Here is a 25,448-nt window from a genome sequence, read left to right as displayed (position 1 = left end):
AAATTTAAAGAATTCCTATCGTACAGTGTTGTATCCGATTCTTAACACTTTGCACTCTGAATTTTATTTCAATTTCGTTGCCAGCAGCACCTAACGTTTTTGAGTGTTTTATTTGAAATTTACTTCGACTAAAGAATAAGAGCAAAGAAATTCACTTAAATAGCAGTTTTATTCGCTCTATTGAATTTTGTAGTCTTTAAGTGTATGATATATCTGGAAACAATTTCCAGCAGCAGAGTTCCTGCGTTTCTTTCGCACGTTTCGCAAAAAAACGTGTGACTGAAAGAATGCCGAGCGAGACTCGACAAAGGAGCTGCCGAGATAAAAACTGATATCGAGTCACACTCGACATGGGAGTTAAGTCTCAATCACTGACGATTCTATTATCGGCTGTTCTTTTAAATAAAAGAAAATAGAAAAGAGAAAAGAAGATAGAAAATGTCAGAAAATAGGAGGAGGAGAAAATGAATGAATAGATGTGCAACAAAACAAATTCATTGCTGTTTCAGATGTACAAGAGAATAGAGCGTTGTTCGTTAATGCTTCGAGTTATTATGTTATATATAAAATAGTTGTTCTGTTCTATATAAATGTTATATTTAATAAAACGTCGTATAGCGTTACTTTAAGAAAAACAAAAAGTAAAATTCGATGAAACACCGTTGATACAGCAAAAAATAACGAAACGATAGGAATACGAACGACTGTTCTGAAAATTAACACTTTACCGACCGATAGCCGGTTGATCGGTATTTCTCGCCGACGCTTACCGACTGATAGCCGATTAATCGGTATTTCTCGCTAACGCTTACCGACCGGTTAATCGGCTTTTGTCACCGACAATCTTTCTCATTATCCGAGCAGTAATTTGCTATTTAGTACTAAGGTACCTTGCTCAGTCGTGTCAATCGCGTTGCTTCGTAAGCTGCCACGGTTTTATAGCAATTTGAAAAACTGTCCGTTCGCGATGGACGAAAAGAATGGTATTGGAGAGTGTAAACCGAAACAGAGCCGGCGCCAGGGAGAATCCGCGCCTGAGCTGCCGGTCGGACGTGCGTGTGCTGTTGAATCGCTAGCGGTCGGTAAAGTAAAATTAAGAAATACCATGCTATCAACGACACTGAATATAGCACTGACTGTAGTCGTTATGAAGCGTAGCATAAGGGAAATAACATAGTGTCGCGTGTCTATATTCAAACTCTGGTCAACGACAGTTTCATCGACGAATTTTCTCCGGAAATAACGAGATACAATTTAGAAGCTGATAATTGTCAATTAATTCGATTTCCAGTGGCTATCGAGAATTAGAAATTGGAAATTAAAAACGAAAAAATGAAAAATTAAAGATTCGCAACAATTGCACGCGAACTATTTCTCACTGACACTGACTTACAAATCCGAATGATCATCGTGCAATGGCAATTTTATGGATTTTAATTATTTTTTATTTCGATTGGAAAAATGCTTCAAAGCGTAAAAAGCCTTCGACGTAATATCACGTCTGTGTATTTTAACTATCGATAATTTCATCGTTGCAGCTTCATCGATAGGAGGAAAGAAGCAAACGCTATTGAAATCGTCAATGATCGTCATGAATTCAATTCGCGGCTGTGAAACCACGTCGTCAAACTTTTCGCCATTTTCACGACTATTCTACTCGAGTTGCGAATTTATGGCAACTCGATCGTTCGCCACAGATTCGATTCGAAATGGCAGGAAGGAAGAGGAACGAGCACCGGAGTTGCGCAACTGTCTGCGAACAGCCCCGTACAGTTTCAGATTCTCTGGCAGCGCAAACTTGTTGCGCGATTTCATGTTTTCCTATTTAGGCGACTGCAGCATTACTATAGTGGTTGAAATTTAGTCAGAAAACAACCACACCTTGTCACGATCGTCTCTATATCGCCAGCAACGTTTTACTTCTGTTTCCTGTATTTTCTCCGGCAATTTTCTCAGTTCCAGCAATTTTCTAATTGTTTTTACTTTTTTAGCTGTTTCGTTGGTTGTTTTACTTGAACGTTCGAAATTCGTTCGATCCAGTGGTTTCAACTAACGCAGCCATTGTAGTTCATTGTTATTCGTTGTATTTTTTTTTTTTTTTTTTTACACTTTTATTTATCTAGCAGATTGGAAAAATGTTTGATGTACAGGATGCTTCAAAATGTTCCGACGACCAACGAAAATACCCCGATTCCTTCTTTCTGCTGTAATTCGTCTTTCGCTTACTCGGACTATCGATGTGGTCGTGGAAATAGCACGCAAATCGTATTACATCGATACCGCGTTGCACCTGTCTTTAGCATAATCTTATAGCCACGTAATACCTAATTTTCCTAACATTCAGCTACCTACAGTCTCGTGTTTCCCTCTCCTACTATCGTTTCCTTATTATTGGGTCGGCAACTAAGTGATTGCGGATTTTGTCATTAGGTGATACTGACAAAATCCGCAATCACTTAGTTGCCGACCCAATATTCCAGTCGTAGCTCTGTCCACCTCGCGCATGTTCCGTATCAGAAGCTGTACTTTTGTAAATTTATGTGCGTTTTACGTGCAGATTTTCTGCAACGTCCGATACAGCTGTGCTTTCCTTCCAATAACACGATCCGACAACTCTCTCTCATTCGAGAAAGAGAGAGAGAGAGAGAGAGAATTTCCATCGCGAGGTTGGAGGTTGAATTTTCCCCGGCAAAAAGAAAAACGACGGCGAAAAAGGATGCTTCGTTATTCCAATTGCCCTTTCACTCTGTTCGTCCAGGTGTTTACCTGCAAGTTTTTGAAGCGGTGAGAGGCGCACAGCGACTTCAAAAAACGGCAGAGCGCACATTTCCTCGCTGGCTGAGTTATCGTCGCGTTAACGCTCGCCTCCTGTGTCGGCTCTTTCCCGGTTCTAAGCCCAACTCCCACCTCCGATCCCCTGCTCATCTGTCGACAAAAAGCAGCGTACAATTTATTGTAGTACCCGTTCCCGATGTCACAACGTGCATACAAATTGGCTTTCTGGAATTAGAAAGTGTTGTCAGTTTAGGAGAGATAGTCACCGAAAAAGGAAAGAATAAACGTGGATATAGATGTATACGTTGAAGCAATTACTCGAAGAAAAACTGTACACCTTATCTTGACCTATCCGTGGCCTGGAGACCGTTGTTACAAAGAGAATGGAATTCAGTGAAAGAAAAGATTGAAAATAAGGACAGGTCCATATTATTCTGCCTTTGAATGTAAATTTTGTTTTGGGTTACAAGGTTTAGAAAGGAAAGAGCTACGATAGATTTCTATTGCTGTTTCTTGTAGCCCTCTGCTGCAGCTACAATGTTAACTTTTTGGTAATGCCCTTTGCCATAAATATATGAACTTGATCCCAATCGATCTTCTTCGGTTGTATTGTAACACTGTAAGAGCGAGGATCTGCATCAGCATGCACTATAGTTAGTATAATAATACATATAATAATTCAGCCTTTGACCTACACGCTATCTGCCGATCGCGCGAGCCATAGTAAGCAAGAACGTGCCATCCGTCTGTTCAGTCGTGTGCCCGAACTGGTAAAAGATGTATGAACTTCCTGTTACGACCGTTCGCGGAGAGACGCGGTCGCGAGGAAAACGCGTCAGCGAGAGGCGTAAATTCTCGCTACGATTCGGTGAATCGACGCCGCGAAGTAGTCGTTCCCCTGTTTCGGTTAGGATAACAGAGGTGGTTGATATGAATATGACACAGTAGTAAGTTATATTTCACCGTTTATTCCACAACTTATAACGAGGATAGTTACACTGGTGCGTATGTACGAGATGAGTGAGTGACTGAGTGATCTGCGGGTGTGTATACCCGCTCGAAGGATGTTGACCGTTCGAAGGATGCAAAAACAGTACTCTTGGAAGACGATGCTGTCTCGGAGGAGAGCTAAGGATGAGTGTGTCTAGCGCACGGGACCATCGGATTTGTTGGTGCCGATGTTATTTAGGAGAGTGAGGGAATAGGCTTCGTTTTTAATTGGTTAAACGAAGGGTCTTAACCGCCCTCGAGAGAAAGTGGTTAGTGGGAGGAAAGTTGCAGCGGACGTGACAAAAACTGACTTTCCCTTGTTAAGCCGTGGTAGACAATAGTCTCTAGAAATTCCTCCGAACCAGATGTTTGTTTCGTTTGAAGGACCTTTTCTAGGAAATCTATGTGATTTATGGAAGGTCCTTGAAATCATGGAAGATACGCTGCGAGTATCCGAAGACATCTGGTTGCCATATTGCCTGCGGTGTGTGGCCTCGGCTAGGTAGAGTGTTACGCGACGTAACACTTCCTATGACATGTATATTTAGGGACTACAAAAGGAATTGTGAAATAATAAACAACGTTTGAGGACAAATAGTGTTTTTAGACTTGTGGTTTTCGCTTATGGCACAAAAATTCTTTACCATGAGTCAGACTCGTGGTTATCAGCCAAGGAGTTAACAGTCAGATAGTATTTCTAATTATGAAACTTTGTGCAATCTGTATATTCAAATCCCTTAATCAAAGACCCAGTCCAAGGCTAACATCTATACAAGTTATACTTATACCTGTACTTATTTCAGTATATTTTTCTATTACAAATTCATCCACTTGTTCCTCTATCAGTCAATCTCAACAATATGTAAAAAAAGGAAAAGATATATGTAATAGTTAATATAATGGTACATATAATAGTTAACAACCAGATAGTGTTTCTAATTATGAAACTTTGTGGAATCTGTATATTCAAATCCCTTAATCAAAGACCCAGTCCAAGGCTAACATCTATACAAGTTATACTTATACCTGTACTTATACCTGTACTTGTTTCAGTATATTTTTCTATTACAAATTCATTCACTCGTTCCTCTATCAGTCAATCTCAACAATATATAAAAAAAGGAAAAGATATATGTAATAGTTAATATAATGGTACATATAATAGTTAACAACCAGATAGTGTTTCTAATTAATGAAACTTTGGGGAATCTGTATATTCAAATTCCTTAATCAAAGACCCAGTCCAAGGCTAATACATCTATACAGGTGATATAGATGTAGATTGGATTAGGTTTGAGATAGAAAATGGGGATTAAATAAGGTTGGGTGTGTGAGTGTATATGTAAATGCACATGCCTATGTACATGGATCAATGAGAATGCAGGGCAATAGGAAGATGAACTATGCTAAGTTATATCAAACTGTATGTATTTATATTGAGCTGTTGAAAGAGTAACGTCGAATTTTTATTTATAAAATACTGGTCTTCTTCCTTTAGATAGAAATTTCTTTAGATTCCAACTCCCACTACGATTATCGGATGACACATTTCTAATCTTTCAGATTTCAACCATATTCTGAACAACGCGCTCTGACTGATCGATTGCGCTCGGGTCTGTTCTATTATTATCGACGTTAGGAACGAAAGAATTCATTTCAGATAGAAGCAGGATCCTTCTGACTTAACATTTTCCATATGGAAGAATCTCTACTTTCCATAACAAAAAAAAAAAAAAAAAGAAACTTTGTTTACCATCTTAGGTCTCACTTGAAACATAGCTAGAACGTACCAGTTAAATTGTTCAGAAATACACACACACACACACACACACAAAACGAGAAAGGAAACATGTGTCATAACAGCAACATGTGTCACCGAAGAACTTCTCGTTGAACCTGTTAAGCTACCTTTTTTAGGTATAATTCCAGTTGTACAAGGGCTCACCGTGACGATGGAGGGACGTGGCGCGCCAGTGAAGTGCTCGATCACTTCCCAGTTGGATTTCCTCAGCGGTGTATGAGGAGTTCGAGGAGTGTTGGGTGTATGCGGTTGAGAAGATGGTGTCGAGGACTTGGATCCCGGGGGATCGAGCAACAGCTCCACCTTCGGCTTGCCACCGTCGCTGTTGCTCACGTGCTGTCGCAAGCTGGCCCATCTTCGCGTGCTTCTCACGGACCCGGTTACAGATCTGGTAGCCACCTCGCCCTGTAAATCAAATCGTTCCACTGGGTTACCGTTTGTGGATGATGAACATGATGGGATTGGGGATGATGAACACGATGCTTTGGATGAAGAATGGTTGAAGCAATAGGGGCTAGAAGGGTCTAACACCTTTGGATCTTCCATAACTTAAGACCACATGGAGAAGACCACGCATAAATTGAATCTTATTTGTGTTAAAAAGTTATGTCCATGTGGAAATTTGTTCTGGAATTAGGAAGAATGGTGAATTAGGACGTGATGCTGTTGATGAATGATAGGATGGTTTAAAGTACTTGAATCTTCTATTTTGTTAATTTGCATAAGTATTTGTATTATTTTAGTAATTTAGTAATTGGTAAATTTTTGTTATTTACATAAGGAAGAGAGATGCATAGATTGAATTTCATTTATGTTGAAGAGTTATATTCATATGCAGAGGTGGGTTTCTAGTTGGTGGGATTAGCCTGTTACGTCATCCAATTGATTCTGGCTAATTTATTTATTAATCCATCGCTTTATAATTGGAATATATGGTTGTTGAAGTAATTACTTCAAGAAAAACTCTATGCCCTTTTTCTTTTATATATCTATGACCTGGAGACCCTTGTTACAAAGAGAATAGAATTTAGTGAAAAAAAATTGAAAATAAGGACAGGTCTATATTATTGTACCTTTGAATATAAATTTTGTTTTGGGTTACAAGGTCTAGAAAGAAAAGAGCTATAATAGATTTCTATTACTGTTTCTTGTAGCCTTCAGCTACAGCTACAATGTTGACTTTTTAGTAATGTCCTTTGCTATAAATATATAAACGTGCTCCCAATCAATCTTCTTCTATTGTATTGCAACACTGTTTTGGATCAGCATACACTATACCTGTAATTATACTTATACCTATACTTATTTCGATATATTTTTCTATTATTAATTCATCCACTCGTTCCTCTGTCAGTCAACCTCAATAATTGTGATTGTGTATGGTAGATGACTGTCTACAGTCTGTTATACTGCTCGTCGACAAATTAAATTTCATTTATTGAAAATCTGAATGTTTAATGAATCAAATTTAAAAATACATTGGCAAACTCGTAGTACTACGTTCCAAGTGGACCTCGATGAAGATCAACAATACAAATATGTGATAGTAACTATTGGATTGGCAACTAAGTGACTACGGATTTTGTCATTAAAAATTTTAATTTATTTGATATTTTAATTAACGAATAATACAAATTTGGAGTGCAAACTATTGAACACAGAAAAGAGGAAAGAAAATTGAAACATGGAAATTTCCGATTCTTCTCGGGCAAAGACAATTTCTAAAGAGTCCAATCGCCAACTGAACACACCGAGTCCCAAAAAATTGATAAGAAACCATCTGGATTTCTAGCAGCAGATCATAGTTGAAGGAAAAGAATTGCAGTCGAAGAGTATCGTATAAGGAATTTAAATCTCCTCTTAAATCCAGGGAAGAGGAGATCTCAGTTTCCAAGCTTTCCAATCTCTGAGACACGGTAGAGGTGCTAGGTCCAGGATGCGTGAGATACCAGTTTGTCTTTCAGGAGAGACGAAAGAGATAAAAAAAAAGAAAGAAAGAGAAAATATGTGAAAGATAAGAAAGACGTGCGAGGGGTAGCAAAGACGGAGGAGGCAGAGTAATAAAATTCTTAAATGTATTACATTTGTTTCGAGCCCCCGTGGAGAAGAGGAACAACACTTTCTGTTGTTGCTTGTTTCTTCGACGCTCCAGTTTGTTTTCGCTTCGCCAGGGGAATGTTCAAGGTGAACTTTCATAAGCTGCGTGCTGCCGCCTCTCGAACGCCGTATCGCGCGAAGAGAGAAAATTGTTTCATGGGAAACCGTGCCAACTCTTCTAGTTAAATGGAGTTATCGAGTGCGCCTTGTTGAAACGTGACTGCAAGTTGTCAGGCTAATGGACAGGTGGTCGTGAACTTTCACGAGACAAGACAGTTTACACGTGTTTGGTTCATCTTGGTTTTCGGAAGTTCGCCTAACGTCGCGTTTTCTTGACATGGGTCCCCATGGGTGTTACTCCTCCTTATGATCAGCTAATCGACTCTGTTAACACGTGGCGCTTTCAGAAATGAAGTTTCCATTAGCCACGGAGAAAAAGCGAAAATTTGTTTCCGAAACCTCTCGTCTTCGTCCTATTCTCGAACCTAAAGCCGAGTTTACATCAGTCGAGTCGCTGAACCATGCGATTACGTTACAGTAGTCCTGCACCGTTCGGTGTCTGTCGCGCGATTTTTGAAGAAGCCGTTGTTGGGGTTTGTAGCGAGAGCAGGTGCTCTTTCGCTTCGTTCCATTTTCCACTGTCACTTTAATTTGTTTCTGACCATTTTTAGCGCGTCGTCCAAACTCGCTTTGCTGCGTTCAATCGACGGGATCTCTCAACTGCTTAACATTTTTGCTCGTAATCGATTTTGGTACCAATCCTTTTGTGTTACGAAAAGCTATTAGAACTTGTTTGTATCGCGTTGTATTTGTTTATGGAAAGCTGAGAGCTCAGAAATTGGACTGGACTTTGCGTCACTGGAATTTTTTGACCATCCAGTAAATAGTAAATCTAGAGACTCGTGAATAATTTTGTCTCCGTGTTGGTGGCGACAGTAGAAGTATCTGACTGTGTGGTAGACATAGTGGGATGGCAGAGGCAGCTGAAAGCTTTCCAATGTATCAGTTGAAATCAATGCACGCTGGAAGGCGAAGGACGAACGACGTCCGAGTCGTATTAAATTTCTATTACCTAATCAGCCATGGAAGCCCCATCTATTCACTTCTGCTCCTTTCAACGTGTCTTATCCCGGGCTTTATCGATCCTGCTGCTAACGATTCTCTTTCGTCGAAATCTTTCTGCGAAATGCTCGAATCAAGGGAAGAACGTTTTTTTCCCAATCGAACAGCAAAAATCTTGCGCGGTTTATCCCTCGAAGGCGAATTTGGAAATTTTTTGAAAAAGCCGTCTGAGATATCGAAGATCGTTTCCAGGCTGACGATTAATAATTTGAAATGCGTTTAACCAGCTATATGTACGTAGCCAAAATTTTGTTCGAACAAGCATAACCATAAACACGATAGTGATTGATTGGGAATCTATAATTTCGATGGAATAATTATGTGACCGATTTATCCGCTTTATTTAAGTAAGCATAAAGTAAATTGCAAAGCTTTGTAATTCGAAACAAAATTAATTATAAACACATGACCTAATTCGAAATGAATCTGGATCAACTGAACATGGACTAGGCGGTTTTGTTATCGGTCCCTGTATTAAATTACCAATAATAGCAATAAATATTTACATGGTCGACGAAACAGCCACTTGTCGTCAACAGCGAATATAATTTGGTCATTTAATAACGGAGCTCCTCCTTTCGATTCAGATCAAATTGCAATTACAATCGATCAGAGTTATTCCTACGATCATTTTGGCAGTTTGGTATTTTGTAATTTCTAGGCAAAGTATTTCTACATTCGGTACAATTTATTTTTACCTAGAGTCATTATTTTCCCTCTAATTTTGAATAAGTTAGTTTCAATTGGTTGTTTAGGTCTTCACGTAGGATGCAGCGTTAAAAAATGAATACAGCGGAATTTACGTGCCTCGTGGTCTTTCCACATGAATATATGATCATCCGGACCTAATATGATTTTAATTATGCACCTGTAAACCTGGCGATCTTTAGATGAATGAATTATTAATCTTTAACTGGGGTCGTTGGTACAAGGTAAGAGTAGGTTGCTTCCGTAGATTACTCAATTTTTCATTTTCCAGCCTATTATAGCATTAACGATATAAATAATTATATTTATGTAAAATGCTACCAGCCACGAGATTACATAATTCAATTCCACTTGCTACACGCACCTGCCGATATTAATAACACGAATTAAAAATTAAACCTTCCATCCAAGGTTATTAAAGACAGTTATCCATTGTTATAACCTATAATTTTCTGATATCGATTGATTTTCCTCGTAGCAATTCACAACCCTTAGGCCAGATACTACACGTCTATCTAGAAAACTGAAAACCAAAGAAATTTCTAGTTTCTTTAAAGGAAGAAAGAAAAATACTATGGAAAATGATCGATTTTTAGGTTATGTTTGGTTAAATGTGTTTTTTTTTTCTGGCAATTCGCAATCCTTAGGCCAGATACTACACGTCTATCTAGAAAACTGAAAACCAAAGAAATTTCTAGTTTCTTTAAAGGAAGAAAGAAAAATACTTTGCAAGATGATCGATTTTTAGGTTATGTTTGGTTAAATGTGTTTTTCTTCCTGGCAATTCGCAATCCTTAGGCCAGATACTACACGCCTATCTAGAAAACTGAAAACCAAAGAAACTTCTAGTTTCTTTAAAAGAAGAAAGAAAAATACTTTGGAAGATGATCGATTTTTAGGTTATGTTTGGTTAAATGTGTTTTTTTCTGGCAATTCGCAATCCTTAGACCAGATACTACACGTCTATCTAGAAAACTGAAAACCAAAGAAACTTCTAGTTTCTTTAAAGGAAGAAAGAAAAGTACTTTGGAAGATGATCGATTTTTAGGTTATGTTTGGTTAAATGCGTTTTTCTTCCTGGCAATTCACAATCCTTAGGCCAGATACTACACGTCTATCTAGAAAACTGAAAACCAGAGAAACTTCTAGTTTCTTTAAAAGAAGAAAGAAAAGTACTTCGGAAGATGATTGATTTTTAGGTTATGTTTGGTTAAATATTCATCTTGAAATCGTCAAACGCTATATCGGAAATGAAATGGGTGAGCAAACCAACGGGTGGCTTGAAACAACATGGAGGGGTCGTTTGTTGAATTAACGTCGTCGAGTCTCGTTTTATCATCCCGGAAAACTTCTCGACGTAATTAAGATCTCCCTTACGGTGAATAGTTCTTTAGGGGGAATTTATCGACTTGTTAAACGAAATGAGGATTTTTTAACTCCATTCTGCCGCGAGTTAGTCACTTTCATGAAATAGCTCTGTTTTATTGACTGATTAAGGTTTCTAAATACAGTGTGACACGGTGTATGCTCGTTCAAATATTTGCTAAATTTTACCATTTTTCTAAAAATTCAGGATAATCCACTTAATTGCATCACCTGGAATATCTCGCTTGCTTCTGTTAATATTAAACAACGCTTTGGATACGAGTTGAATTTGCTCTCATTAGCAACGTTATTAGCTCTCATCGTAGATGGACGCGTAGAGGACGCTCGAAGGTCACCGATGTGTCTTTCTAATGAATTTATGTGTCTTTTAATACGTTAGTCGATCCATCTCGGTTTTCCCTATGAAAACCATGTATTGATTTATCATATGTCGAAGAACTATTGGTTTGTCAGATATTTTAACTTCAATTCGTGAAATTTAACGTACGACAGACGATATTCTCGTGTTTGCTTTATCTTCGTCTTTCACGCGTTAAATTTCACAAATTGAAGGTAAAATATCTGCTAAACTAATAATTTTTCGACATAAACAAGTGAACACATTTTTTTCTAATGTCCAACTGGGTCCACTCATATATTAAACGACATATGGTTCTATTTAAAAAGACAACAATGACCTTCGCATACTTCCTCCCTACGCATCCACCTACGAAAAATGTAGTCGTGTCAAATTGTAGCGTCCCGAAGATTATTTAACTTGTGCCTGAAATATTTTGAAATATTATCAAAGAGAAAAAAAAGCGAGATATTCCAGGTGATAAAGATAAATGGACCACCCTGTATATGTATACTGTATATATAGTATAGTATAAATTTTAATACATAAATTTAATATTTAATTTAATATTATATAATATACATAAATTTTATCCGGATATCGGCAAATTTCTTTCACATTAGCATAATTTTAATAGTTAATTTTGGAGAATATTTGCGATAAATTTCGACTGTCAAATTATCGGTTGATTCAATATTTCATATTAGAAATTTAATTTGTTATTTAATATCTGATATTAGACATTCGATATGCAACGTTTAAGATAGGCTTATTTAAATATTTATCCTGCTTTGATATTCTACAATTTGCTTAAAAATTGCAAAATAAAAATTCAAAAAATCAAAGAAAGAAATTACGATTTCAACCTCCAGGGGGCCTACCGTAATCGGTAGGTACGGGCTTTGCAACCCCGGGGCCCCGAGCAAAATTGAAATCTTAGAATTTAATTTAGAAGATAAAATGTAGAAGAAACAGATAAATAGCACTTTCATAGCACCAACAACCATAGCATTAACATCATACCGATAAATATCCATCTTGATAGAAAATGTAATTTTTTTTCTTCATTCTTCTTTTCTCTTTTACACTTTTATCTCGTGTCAGATCCTGCCTACTGTTCGTCAAAGAGTAGATTTCACAATTTCCCTAAAAATGAATAAATGACAAGGCGAATGTTTGCTTTCGCTACGACAGATATATATTGTTTCAACACATACGCTTGTTTGTGCTTAAATATTCTTTGTAATCGAAACTCTAAACTAAAAATTCAACAGTAGCAGGAAAACTTATTTTTTCCATTAGAATACATATTCATATCCTGCACAATATACATGTTTATTAAAATATTCGCCAACGCTTTTCTTTAAAGCCCTAAAAAAGAAAAAAAAATCTACATAAAGGGAGAAATATCATTGAATTGGACGTTTCAAAATCCCGCAATAGAATGTATCATAAACTGTTTAATACAGGCCAAAATTATTCCCGTTTCTCGATGTTACGGAAATTTATATCGAAATCCAAATTTTTACTCTTCCCTCGTGAAACAGATTTCAGTATAACGAAATACAAATCCCTCCTTTTTCCCTGTATGTAAAAATTCAAATTTCTACTATTTTTTTTTCTTTTTTTTTTTTTTTTTTTTTGAGGGGAGGAAAGACTTTTCAATATTCCAAAATGGAAATCTCCCGATTATTCGTACGAAAACTCAGATTTCTACAATTTTCCCGCGAAACTCCTCCCAACGTGACAAAATACCAAAAATTGCACGATTTTTCCTACGAAAATTCAGGTTTCTAGCATTTTTTAGAAAATTCCAATTTCTACCATTCGCTTGTGAAGCGAATATTTCAAAGTAAGAAAATAGGAATTTCTAGATTTTGTTGGCGAAGCAAAAGGAATTGCATGGAGCAGTTCGCAACAGGGACTCGTTAATCTTGCCTGGACTGGTCGATAAACTTCCATAAAGCTTGTTATTTCCGTTCGGCTGCTCGAATTAAGCCGCCACTTCGTCAGCCGTACTCCTGGTCGCTACATCGAGGAATTTTGTTAATTCGATTGGCCTCGCTGTTCTTTTGTTACCATCCACCGTTTCGACCATCTCGTCACTGGCCATTAAACCATCTTTATCTGTCGTTCTTGCGCAATAAAACTCCCCTATCATTCATCGATTGAAAACGAAACGGACAGACGAAAATTTCGTGACTTTTCCCCTTATTTTTTTCCAGATTGACAGCGATATTCGCTTGGCAGGTTATGAAAGCACGGAGATGTTCGAAAAATGTATTATTTTTTCCTGCCAGCCGATACGTTTTGTTTTGGATTTGACGAGATTCGACGAGGATTAGCTCTGTTTGAACACATTGCACTTTTCATACGAAAGTGACACGAAGTAGGGAGGGATAGTGTTTTGGAACATTTTTCGTTCGAGATCTTGTTTTTTTCTTTTTTTTTTTTTTCCTCCAGAAAATTCAATTTACATACGTTTGATCAGGAATTAGTCAGATCCATGAATTTTTATATTCGACTTTTCAAATACAACGACTGCGAACGAAATGAATTCCGTTCTATATCTTTTATTTATTTTAACTTGGAACAGAGGCCGGTTCGCTTTATATTTGTTCCTCGTCCATTGTGCGATGTTCTTTTCGCAGTTTAAGAAGAATAATTTCGCTTGATTCCGGGACAAACATCGTCCAACAGTTGAAAATCAAACATGGCGGTAATCGTAGCAACTGGACCAGGTCGTATCTTTGTTGCAAAAGAGGTTAGAAAATTTTCTCGAAAAGTTTGCACTCTGTAATTAGCTGTCTTATCTTTTTGCTACATTGTACAATACAATGGAGTCTCAGTTGTCCGAGTCCCGTTTAACCAAAGTTTCGCATTACTCGATGTATTTTAAACTTTATCGTAACTTCTCTCGAAAGTTTAACATAAAGAGTACGAAAAATAGTCAGGAATTGTTAAGACGGTTAATCAAACTTTCCGTCTTACTTAAGATACTTAAATAAACTTAGATACATGTACGTTATTACATTGTCAAAACGATTTTGTACTATTTTAATGCGCGACTCATTTCGTATTATTTTTCCATTTTCTGATTTTCCTTTTCGATTATCCGAGGTAGGTTAGGTTCATATCAGATCGAATTATCGAAGCTCCGCCGTACTGTAACTATAAACTCCCGAAGCCTCGGATTCTTTCTTTGCAACACCCTGTATATTTCTTATGTTCTCAAAGCGCATTACATTTATTGGTTAGGTTGCTATTATACGTGCGGCAGAGTGGCAGGTCTATTTTCGCTTTTTATTGTTCAGATTGCACGCTACTGAAAATTGAATCAACAGCCAGTGATAAGAGAATCTACACATGTGCAGTCTTCTAATAGTCTGTTATCGTTTCACGGTGAAGCCCCGATGAAATTCACCGCGCTCGAAACATTCGCTGAATTCGTCGGCCACGCGTGTAATCGTGCACGATTGCACGCGTGGAAACTTCGATAACGTATCAGTCGGCAGGAATTTCCAGACAATTCATGGAAAGCTGAACACGCGACTGCCGCGTGACAAAAAGTTTCCTATCGCATTTCCCCTGTCTTCGGCTTTCTACTTCCCTAGATATTCGCCGATGCTTCTCTAGGGACATTTTATCATCCCTCTTATTCCCCCATTTCTGACATAAAGGTTGCGAATGTTTTATACGAAAGGTTCGTCGCGTTGACTAAGATGAGTTTTAAGATCGGACAGTCGATCTGCATCAACTGTCACGTTTGTTCTTCCTGACAACGTGAATCGATTGCCATGTTCCTCGCGAGTTCGGCAAATGTGCGAATATTTCTGAACAGCGGTGTAGATTATATAAAATTGCTATTTCGCTCGAGAAGCGATTTACCGCGAGTTTTCGAAAACACGTGCAATCATTAACCATGAAATTCGTTGAATGGAAACTCCGTGTTACGTAGGACCCTCGAATCGGTTGAATTTTCGTCGTATCCGCTATTAACGCGTTGTAATGTCAGATATGATCGCGATGATCGCGTGTCAATTATAAATTTCGTTCTCGTTAAAATAATACCCTATGATAACAGGTTTTCTGGTGGAGGATTATCTGGTGTCGCGATAAATCGCGATTATCGAACGAATCCCCGATGAATAATTAACGAGCATCGGGCCGAAATATTAATAAAGCAGAGGGCGGAGATTTTGAAACTGAAAGGAGGCGGTTGCCATCCCTCCAGGCGTGAAACAACTTAGCGAATTCGATTAATTATACGCGATGAATTATTCATCGGCTGCGGTTCAACACGTTCGAATTTTCCCATAGTCTCGAATCGATCTCGAATTTCAAATTTTATTTCTGCCAGTCGTGAATAACGTTCGCGATGTAATTACGCAAAGTGCTATAAATTCAAACAGAAGTATAGTTGCATTTATTTCGTTGTACAGGCAATAAATATTAATAACTACGCCACGATGAATTATCGTTTAAATGGCACGTTAAGGTAACACAAGATCGTACATACTGGTACGTAAGTGGTAGATTAAAAACAACATAGCACTACGTGAAGGGTGGTCTTAGATTTAAAACCGTCTTCGTACTATACGAAACATGTTGCACTTTAAAGAGGCTTTGATACTACGTAAGATATCGGAAATTTAATGAAAAATTTCGTAATGCATAAAACGATCTAAATGAAGAAAATCTCACTAATATTATACTGCGCGAAATGCTTGAAATTTGAAACACCCTGTACTATACTACGTTTAATTTAATATTAAATTAAATCTTATTATGCGATCCGTATTATACGAAATGCCTTAATTTTTAAAAAAAACCTTGGTGTCATATTACGCGAAACACATTAAATTTATGAAACCTAATATTACGTGGAGTATTAAAAAAAAAAAAAGAGAAGAAAGAGAAAGAGAAGGAAAAGCAGAAAAAGGAAAAGAATATACAGCCCGATCTGAAACAAAACGTACTACCTCGCATTCCGCGAAAAATAGTAAAATAAACGCATTCTGAAAACCTTCCTCTGCCCAGCGAGAGCTCGTGTTTGCATAAATCGGCGAAAAATTGCACGACGTTTCGTAACCTAGTTAAATAACCGCGAGCGAAATAATAAAGTTTAATGGTTAAACAATATCGTGGCGAAACGAAAGCTCGGGTTTGCGGTGGCTACGCGGTAGATCGTGCGGTGGAGCTGCTGTGATAATCGCTCGTTGAAATAGTCGCCGCGTTTGGCAAACGCGCACATTCTTCGATACTTTTTGTCGCCGCTGTAAAATACCAGCCGAATATTTTCATGCAGATGAATCATTCGAATCACTGTGGCGGACGGAGTCACTCGAATCTTTCACGGCGCTTCTCATTCGATAGGCAAAACAATTAATTTACCACTTGCCGCCCGAGCAATTTTTCCACTGCTTCGCATCTGGTGGCGACAGTCGTGCCACTTTTTCATCTTTTAACGCGAAAAGGACGTACACGGTGAAGGCAGACAGATTATAGCCACTTTTACGATTAATCGGCGAATGAACAAACGCCATTAAGCAAATTGTTTCTGTGTCATCTTTTTCTTTCCTTTTTTTGTCATTGCTCCTCTTCTTTGCGAAGTCGGTGGAATTTTTCAATCACGCGAGAACTGCCGCATTCTACTTCTATGCTGCGGGTTATCTTCGGTCGAAGTCGCATCTAGCGAGAATCCTTTCCGTCGCATTGGTTCGCAAATTCTCGTGACGAACTTCGTCAATTTCGAAGTCCCAGATGAGGCTCTCTTTTACAACATAAGGCTATCTTTTACATTACATCCATTAAATCAGAAATACGATGATTCTCGTTCATAAGGATTGGACAGATTTCTTGGTCTTATATGAAATATCATAATCGACACACCGTGCACGTAATAGGTTTTCATCGATTTTTCAGTAGCTGAGCAATTCTTCTTTGATTCTTCAAAGAACAGAGCGCTATATCGATGGAGATTCATATTAAATTATCACGGCTTTAGCTGCATACGATCTCCAAGCTTCACAAGGCCAAGAAACGTAGAGTCATATCTCCGTCGACTCTTTCTAACCTAATCTAACTTAACCTAAGGTAGCCTAGGGTAACCTAACCTTAATGCTAACCCTAATCGAATAACCTAATACTTCATCAGTGAAAAGAATCGCTACAGAAGCGCTGTAGGTTAAGAAATGAAAATTCAGTGGCACTCGCAGGATCTTTCATTTCCCTAAATACAAAAAAAAAACGACGTACTGCTAGATTTTTATGCATCTTTCGTTATCCGATGAAAGGACAGAGCGCTATATCGATAAACGTAGTGATACAGTAGTATCTAAATGTTCGCTTTTTTGTTCCCCGTAATTGACAGGTCGTCTCCGCCATTACCGGAGGGAGTTCCCCTAATGTTCCCTTCGACGGAACACAAAGTTCGACGATTGAGTAGCGTAACCTGATCCGAATTCAATTGTCCATAAAGAAAGTAATAGTTACCCACGAGACAACGATGATACTTTCCTATTTTTCATTTTTCTTCGATTCAAGTTTTACCGAGCTATTCGTGAGATCTTTCTGATTAAGACGAGACCAAACGCGATGTAGTTTAAATCGCGTTTGCACGTATACTTGATATATGATAAAGACAGTAAGATAATGTCACTAGATAAGCAAATATGCTGAAAGTTGCAACGCGTTTGGTCTTGTTCTAATCGGGAACGCCTGGCAATTGCATCGGCGATTGTTTCGTTCAACAATAATGGAAAATAAAATAGTTCCATTGTTGCATCAACATCTTCCAGCTGATATGTTTCGCTTCATCGAGCCGTCTCTCGGATCTGTCTCTCTTTCACTCGCGCTGCCTTTCCCTACATTCGGCAAAATGACGGATCGTATCGATTTCATAGTGTCGAGTCCCCTACACGATGATTCATCGCCGAGGAGTCTCGATTTCGGTCAACTGTGATACAGACAACGAGACCGAAACTGATATACCGTGTCCCTTACTGGACGTGGTATCCTCCAAGCTTCTGAAACGCAAGAAGTCGTGGTGCTTGTGCTTGTGCAGCCATAATCGACGCGAGAATCGCCAACATGACGATTCCAATGGGTGTAAACGAGACGCTACGTGCTTTAAAAATAAACCGGCGTCAGTTTGCAGGAACAAATTTAGCGATAAACAACGAACAGCCATACCGTAGCCAGGTTATCGCGGTCGTAATAGAGTAACCCTGTTTTCCGTCGTTCTAAAGAGCGCGACACGCTTCGTTGGCTCATCCATTATTCACTAGTTTATTCGCTCGCCTTGTGAAACGCACTGTCGCGCGTTATTACATCGCGTTCGCGAGCCACGAGTGCAGTTAAGGAGAAACGAAAATTGAACCTGGCTCTTATTGTCGACACAGGCCGGCGGAATTAATCAATCGATCTAAGCCGATTATCTCTGTCCTCGATTAATCTTAACCTCGCGTCCGACGTTTCGCAAAATCATCGTTCTTCGTTACAAGCGTAGACTCTGGATCAGGGAAAATAACTAGTCTAGGGATTTTCCAACGTCTTCGCGAATTACCATATAGCAATGGCGCTGACGCGTCGTTTTTCTTCTCCCCTTAATCTGTTTCGTACATCGTGCTGCAATTGTTTTTAAATTTATGGTGAAGTGTCATTTTTTTTTACGTATAATTTCATTTCTCTTAACCTATCGCGTATTCGTTTCTGGCTTACAATTAGTTCTGTACGTACTATACATACTAATATTATATACTAATTAATGTATAACACTTAACCTATCCTATCCTGTACTTAACCTATACAGATACATTATCCTATAATTAACGTGTATACTATCGCGTATCTATCTTTGGCACACAATTAGTTCACTACCTATATTCTTACGCTTTTTTTCCAAAAGTCTTAACCAGCTTATCGCCACTTCGCTTACCCTACCTTCTACGATAACTTCGTTTCTTGATACCCTACGACAGTCTCCATCTTGTTTATGTACATATTATATAGGGACTTTCGTTAATATCTCAACCAGTTGTGAAACTAGCGTTATTCGTATTTTTTACTCTTCTCGTTTAATTTCAAATTTCAGTTCGATTTCTAAGGAAACTTGCCCGAGCTTCGCATAAGACTCGTAAAATCTACTTCGACAGTTAGGATTTATGCTACGTCTAAAATTCGGCCCCCCTGGGATTCAGTTTAGAGAATTGTCGTGACTAGCATCTACATCGTTAGAATTATCCAGGAATTCACAGTCACCTAGTATTACACGTTACGAAACGCAGTGGAAGATACCTAATATTACACGGTAACCGTCCGAGATAGGATGTTTCCTTGGAAAGAGGTAAACAAGAAGTTTAAAGGTAAAGTGGGTGGGGACAGTAAAGTCGTTTCTCAATCAAAGAGCAAATGTAACTTTCCGCCGCTTGAATGTTCCGTGTGGTCGGACGAAGAATCGTTCTCAGCCAACTTTCTTAATATGAACCTTCGATTCTGAGAAACTTTTCCGCCACATTAAGCGTTTCTGCAAATCTTTCTGCGTTGAGAACACTCGGAGATCTCTTTCCTCGCTCGGAAAACCGAAATAAAATAAAAAAAAAAAAAAAAAAAGAAAGAAAAAAAGAGACAGGAAAGAAGTCGTAAAAGGAACCGGGACGAAGGCTTTGAAATGTAAACGCGGATGTTATTTATGATTTACCTGGTGACTTCTTCGACTTGCACGAAGGCTGAGGCGGTGGCTCCACTCGTGCCTCGGGAACTCGACGCCGTATTTCTCCATATCGTCCCTTTCTCTGCCTGTGTCGGTCGAAAAAATCTTCCGACCAATTCAACGCCGTCCTCCGCTACTCCATCTTGCTCCTGTCAACCAGAAAAATATTTTCATCTCCCGCACGTTGCATTCCAACTCAAACATTTCTTTATCTTTTTCTCTTTTTTTTTTTTTTTTTGGTCTTTCGCTAGGTTCTCTCGAGAAAATGATTTCGCGGTAAATATTATGCTTGAAAGCTTTCTCCTGTTTTCCCCTAGATAAGCGTGCAATGTCACTAGATACGATAGATCTAATTATTCCGCGAGTTAATTAATAATTTTTGTTAATTCGAACGATGTAACGTCAGATATCGCATTGATGAATCAATGTTTCTGTGTTAATAGTGAAATAAATTAATAACAAATTATGCTAATTAACCTCCTTCCTGTTTTTCTTCGCACGAAAGTGTGAAATGTTACTAGATGTATTACTTATGACCATTTCGTGTGTTTATTAATGGCTTTTGGTTGTTCTGATGATGTGACAATAATATTACACGCATATACACAAATTTTAGATCGCTCATGTATTAGTCATAACAGTTGGCTTGTTCAGAGCCGATTAATCTTCCATTCTTCCGAGTTGTTCCTACATCGTTGAAACGCTGTCCTTTCACGGTGACGCGTTCAACGTAGGAAACGGGATGAAGTGAAGCGAAGAGCTAAATCTGCGGAGTAGCGTGGGTGGTTAATCAGTGTACCGATTTTCTAGCAACAAATTGCAAGGCAATCAACGATTATAGTCTGCCGGAGCATCGCCATGCAGAAGAGACCATTCTCGCTCTTGTTACGTGTCCCGCCTGACTCTACGAATTCCTTTCAAAAGCCATCAAGTGCTTCTGTATCAAATGATCCAGTTACGGTCTTGTCGGATGGCGCGAATTCGTAGTGAATCAGTGACCTTGAATAAAAATATACCACCAACGTCGTTCCCATTTCTGATTTTGTGACCGTCACTTTCATCGGACTGACATCTCCCGGATCTCACCACTCAGTTAGTTGACGCTTGGTCGATGGGTTGCCTGAGACCCGGCTTACCGCCCGGATTTCGCTTCTGCTGACTTCTTCCTAAGCCCAAGATGCCACTGGAAGAGAGCAGCGTTCTGACGATGCAGGAACGATTCGGAAGAACATGACGGCTGTTTTAAATACAATCTCAGAAGAACTTCTGTAACTCTCATTCATCGTCGTACCGTGTCTAGATGGCTCTAGTGGTTTCACCAGATGTTCTACCAGGTGGTTCCACCTAAAACTACGTAAGTCCGTCTCTTCGCCATTCTTCTCGTAGTATAAAATATCTCATGATCCGCAGCATCGTACCTCAGTCGCTGATCACCTTGAAGCTCATACGACTCAAGACAATAACGAAGAAACTGACGAGGAGAAAAGACAATTTCAAAGGAGGACCACGCGCACTCTCCACACTTACATGAGCAGTTACATACAGAATTTGTACATAGAGAGAAGTAGAACATTCGTGTAGGAGGAGACGTATGTCGAATAGCAAATAGTCAAATTTCATTTACCTTGAAAGCTGTGTTCCTAATGACGTTAGTCCCGGAACTTTTTCAATCTACCGTGTTTTCAATGTTCACTGCGCACGTGCTATAAAACTTCTAAACCGGTCAAAAGCAAACTAACAGGTTTTTCAAAGAATCGAGAGATCCATCGGTGCTGTTTCCACGTATCGAATGCCCGATCGGACTGGCAGTACTTTGCGTCCAAACAATAGCGCGCGTAAACATCCTATTGGATTTTCATCGTTGACTCGAAACTTGGAAAGGAGGGAAGAAAAACAGGATTTTTCGTTGAATTTCCATGAAAATCCTGAAATCTTCCAGGCAACGAGATTGAGAATGATTTCGCAGGATGGGTCGACTGTGACCCTTCGCTTTCGGAAATTCGCAATGTTCGCCGGAAATGGGTCGGCCGGTTTTTCCCGCCAATTCTCACTATCCCCTCCCCCCTCCTCCCCCTCTCGAGCAGAAACAAATTTGCCAGAGCAATTTCACGCGCGATTGCCTCCCGCCAGCGGCAGCTACTTCTGCAAGCGAATGAAAATGGCCAACGTGTGTTTCACTCTGTGAACTGTTTCAGGCGTTAAAAGGGAACAATGAAAATACAAAGGCAAACGTAAAAGGCTGCAGGGCTGGTAAACCAGTTTTTCACTTTCTCATTGTTCGTCAATTCTATACGCGAACCGTTGTTAGAAAGGTTATTATATGGACCGTAAATGTTCGACAATCTGATCAAGCGATCGAACGGGGTTGACTCAGCGTGATTGCACGTTAAGGCGCGTTCACACTGACGGACATTGCACCCAAAGATGTGTGTGGACTGTCTACAGGCGATGTCGTTTCGTCGAGACAAAAAGTAATTGCGCTAAATCTGGCGAACAGGTTGAGAGGTGGAACATTTTGATCCGTTTGAGAGAAAAGCATTTGCGGTAGCCGCGTGATGGGCCATCGTATTATCGCGCGACGGAATCAGATCTTTCGACGCGTGAACAAAATCCACTCTGACGTTGATCGTTACAACTTTCCTTCCAGTGGTATAACCGCCATAAGAATTTGACACCACCATAACGAAGGATGTCGTACTGATGTCGCCATTGGTTTTTTCCTGTCTGGATCGGTTTCTGACTGTTGGTATTTTAATAATTCATTTCTTGATTGTCGCATTCAGTTACTGAAATCGACATTGTAATTATTTTCTGACCATTCATTTTCAATGGATCATTTATTTTGTATTTGTTAAATCGTTTCGTCTCGCGCTATTTGGGTGGTCACGACAGATGGCAGAGCGAAATCACGTGACACCGGTCGACAGTGTTAAAAAGTTAGGTTATTTTCGGAACCCACTGTGTTCGTGTGTTGTATTGTCGATGCTTAACAGCAACCCAGAACCCAGTGACTTGTTTCTACGATAAATTTTCCCGCTGTAGAGCACTCGTCGATGTACAACTACTAACAACTGGCCAACCTGATAGCTACGAACATAACCTAACATTTTCAAAGAATTTTCCATCTAATTCTAACGAAGTTTCTGATGAATAGGTTAGAATTGCATGAAATTCCTATGGTTGGTCTTTTCCCTCTCTCTTTTCACTGTGAAAAATGGCCACCAGTATTCCAACAGCTGGTCCTCTTGACTCGTTATCGTTACTTTCGTTGGTTTACTGCCGCTAATTGGGCCAAACGATGGAATTTATTCCCCAATTATGCCACAGCCATGCCCTGTTTTACATAATTCCCTATAAACGATCGTATCGATTCTTCTTCACCCTCGAACCAGCTCAACGATATCGATTCTCCCAATGAAATCATCGTGCCATTCCCCCGAGCCGGATCTTATCAAATTTGACAGAATTTACTTAAAAAAAAAAACACGCTGTCGCTGAAAGGTATACGGGACACTTGTTTATCTCTGATGGGACGTATCCTAACCTCAAAATTATCATACGGTCAAATGAAACTACGATGGTTTGGTTCTTCGTGATCGCTGTAGCTAAAGTGTAGGTCCGATTAAATTGATTTTCAAAAGTCAATTTAATCGACTATGTCCGTAATAATACGTAACAAGAAATATAATAATAAAACAAATTAAATTATATAATAAAATTAAATAGTAAAATAATAAAACGTATCTGACAGAAGTACTTTCCTACTTTACAAGCTCTTTATCTGAAGACTATTCAACTGTTCAATTACAGGGCGGATTAAGAAGTTTGTTTCAAACAAATAGGAAGACTCACGATGTTGATACAGTCGCTGATATCTAAACAGCAAATGTGTGTATTAAATTACTATACATGCGTATACACTGTGTACGGTAAATACGAGGATAAATTAGTGCTTTGTTTTTTAATACGCAGATAGGTTAATAAGAAGGTAGCAAGTGTTGCTTTTAATTGTTGACTCATCGTTGATTCGTATAATTTGGTCAAATTCACACACTGTTACTACAAATCGAGCAAAGCGTTCGGCTACTCGTGATATATCGGTGTATGATCAATTTAAACATTTAATTAAAAATGTAATCAATTTCAGTTAATTTGTAGATGTAGCAAACCTAATTGCGAGCATTTGGTCGTACAGTGTGTATCTCGTGATATAGCGTTCTTAATAATCCAGCCAAAAACAGTTCTATCCATAACTCATGGCAATAACTGTCGAGAGTGGACTTGTGCTGCTTTTGGAATTCATGGCTTGAATTTTTCATAGTATCGAATAATACATGGTGGAGTATCGGTGGAGAATGAATGAACGACGAGAAAATTACGCTGCGTGTCAGAGCACAGTCACAGAAATAGAAAACGAACGATAAGAGAGGAAGAAATAAGTAGACAGAACGAGCAAGTTCTATTTTTATTTCCGCTTGGAATCGTCGACCTGATGCACGAAGTGTGTACACTTTTTATTCTCCCCCTCGTTCTATTAACGCCTTGTCAACGATGCATTAAGGTATTTGCAATGGAAATTAGCCTTTCTTTCTTACAGTTGCTCTGAAATCTTGACAATACTTTATTTAGTATATTATCCTTACAGGATTCAATTTTCAAGAAGATTTGCTTTACCAAAATGGAGATATTCGACTTCGAAGTTGAACATTTTCAAAACTCTGTCTACGTTGAAACACGTTGCATCGACACTAAAGCCTGATTCACGCTACGTGCCTAAGGTACAGACACAGATCAGGATCGATTGAAATCTGAGATTTTACAGTAAAACTAAACAATCAGATCCCGTGGCAATCTCTTTCATTTTTATTCGTTCAATCGAAGCGGGAACAATGTCATTTTCCAAGTATAATTCAATGAAAATCATGCTAATTTTAGATGAGAATGCATAAAATGGCTAATGCGATATGTTTGCAGCAGTAACGTAGTAACGTGGAAGTTTGCAGGCCATTTTTTCCTTATTTCGATCCACAATTTCATTTTGTCAGGTAGGTTTGTAATATATTTTGCAATCGAAATCCTATAGTTTGCTGCAGGTTCCTTCAAATTCAATTAAACGCTCGTCCTCCGTGTTCCTTTTCGACCGTTGACCGCAGTCTCGACCGCTAGCAAACCGACGTTACGGTCAACAGATTTTCATTTGGTTTGGTTTCATCTGGAATATGACTTTCGCGTCTCAGTGTGTTTTAAGCCCATTGTCCACGAAGCGTCGCTTCATACACGCGTATCAGATGTGTCGATGCTAACAGCGAGTATGCGTGCGTGTAGTGGTTATTATAAAGTAACGTGCACCTGTTCGCGAAACGGCAACGACCCGTTTTCGTTGCTATGCATTTTGGAAGAATTATTAGAAATTTACAGAGGCGAACCGTGCTTGCGGAACTTGAAATCCAAAGATTACCATCGTGTAGAGAAAGAAACGTCGTATTCAAAGTTAGTAGTCGAATTAAAAGAGTTTGGCA

General features: G+C 38.9%; 1 protein-coding gene and 1 long non-coding RNA gene across 2 annotated transcripts in view; one reads left to right on the top strand and one right to left on the bottom strand.

Moving 5' to 3' along the window:
- Window positions 1-25,448, bottom strand: part of LOC117242346 (adenylate cyclase type 6) — a 91,395-nt gene that overhangs the window by 55,276 nt on the left and 10,671 nt on the right. Inside the window, exons 2-4 of the mRNA XM_033508913.1 lie at window positions 19,918-20,078; window positions 5,711-5,971; window positions 2,767-2,925 (exon numbers count right to left, since the gene is read on the bottom strand). Coding sequence (XP_033364804.1) covers window positions 2,767-2,925; window positions 5,711-5,971; window positions 19,918-19,998 — 501 coding nt within the window. The 5' untranslated portion in view covers window positions 19,999-20,078. The remainder of the gene's footprint in view (window positions 1-2,766; window positions 2,926-5,710; window positions 5,972-19,917; window positions 20,079-25,448) is intronic.
- Window positions 970-24,522, top strand: LOC117242348. The gene is made up of 5 exons (XR_004495232.1): window positions 970-1,087; window positions 4,440-4,448; window positions 10,503-10,514; window positions 23,754-23,756; window positions 24,511-24,522. It is a non-coding gene; the product is annotated as an uncharacterized LOC117242348 (long non-coding RNA).

The sequence above is a fragment of the Bombus vosnesenskii genome, unplaced genomic scaffold (assembly GCF_011952255.1).
Source record: "Bombus vosnesenskii isolate JDL3184/JDL3185 unplaced genomic scaffold, Bvos_JDL3184-5_v1.1 scf7180000016274, whole genome shotgun sequence".
NCBI classification, from domain to species: domain Eukaryota; kingdom Metazoa; phylum Arthropoda; class Insecta; order Hymenoptera; family Apidae; genus Bombus; species Bombus vosnesenskii.
The sequence above is the reverse complement of the archived record's forward strand: the minus strand, read 5'-3'. Positions and strand labels throughout refer to the sequence as shown.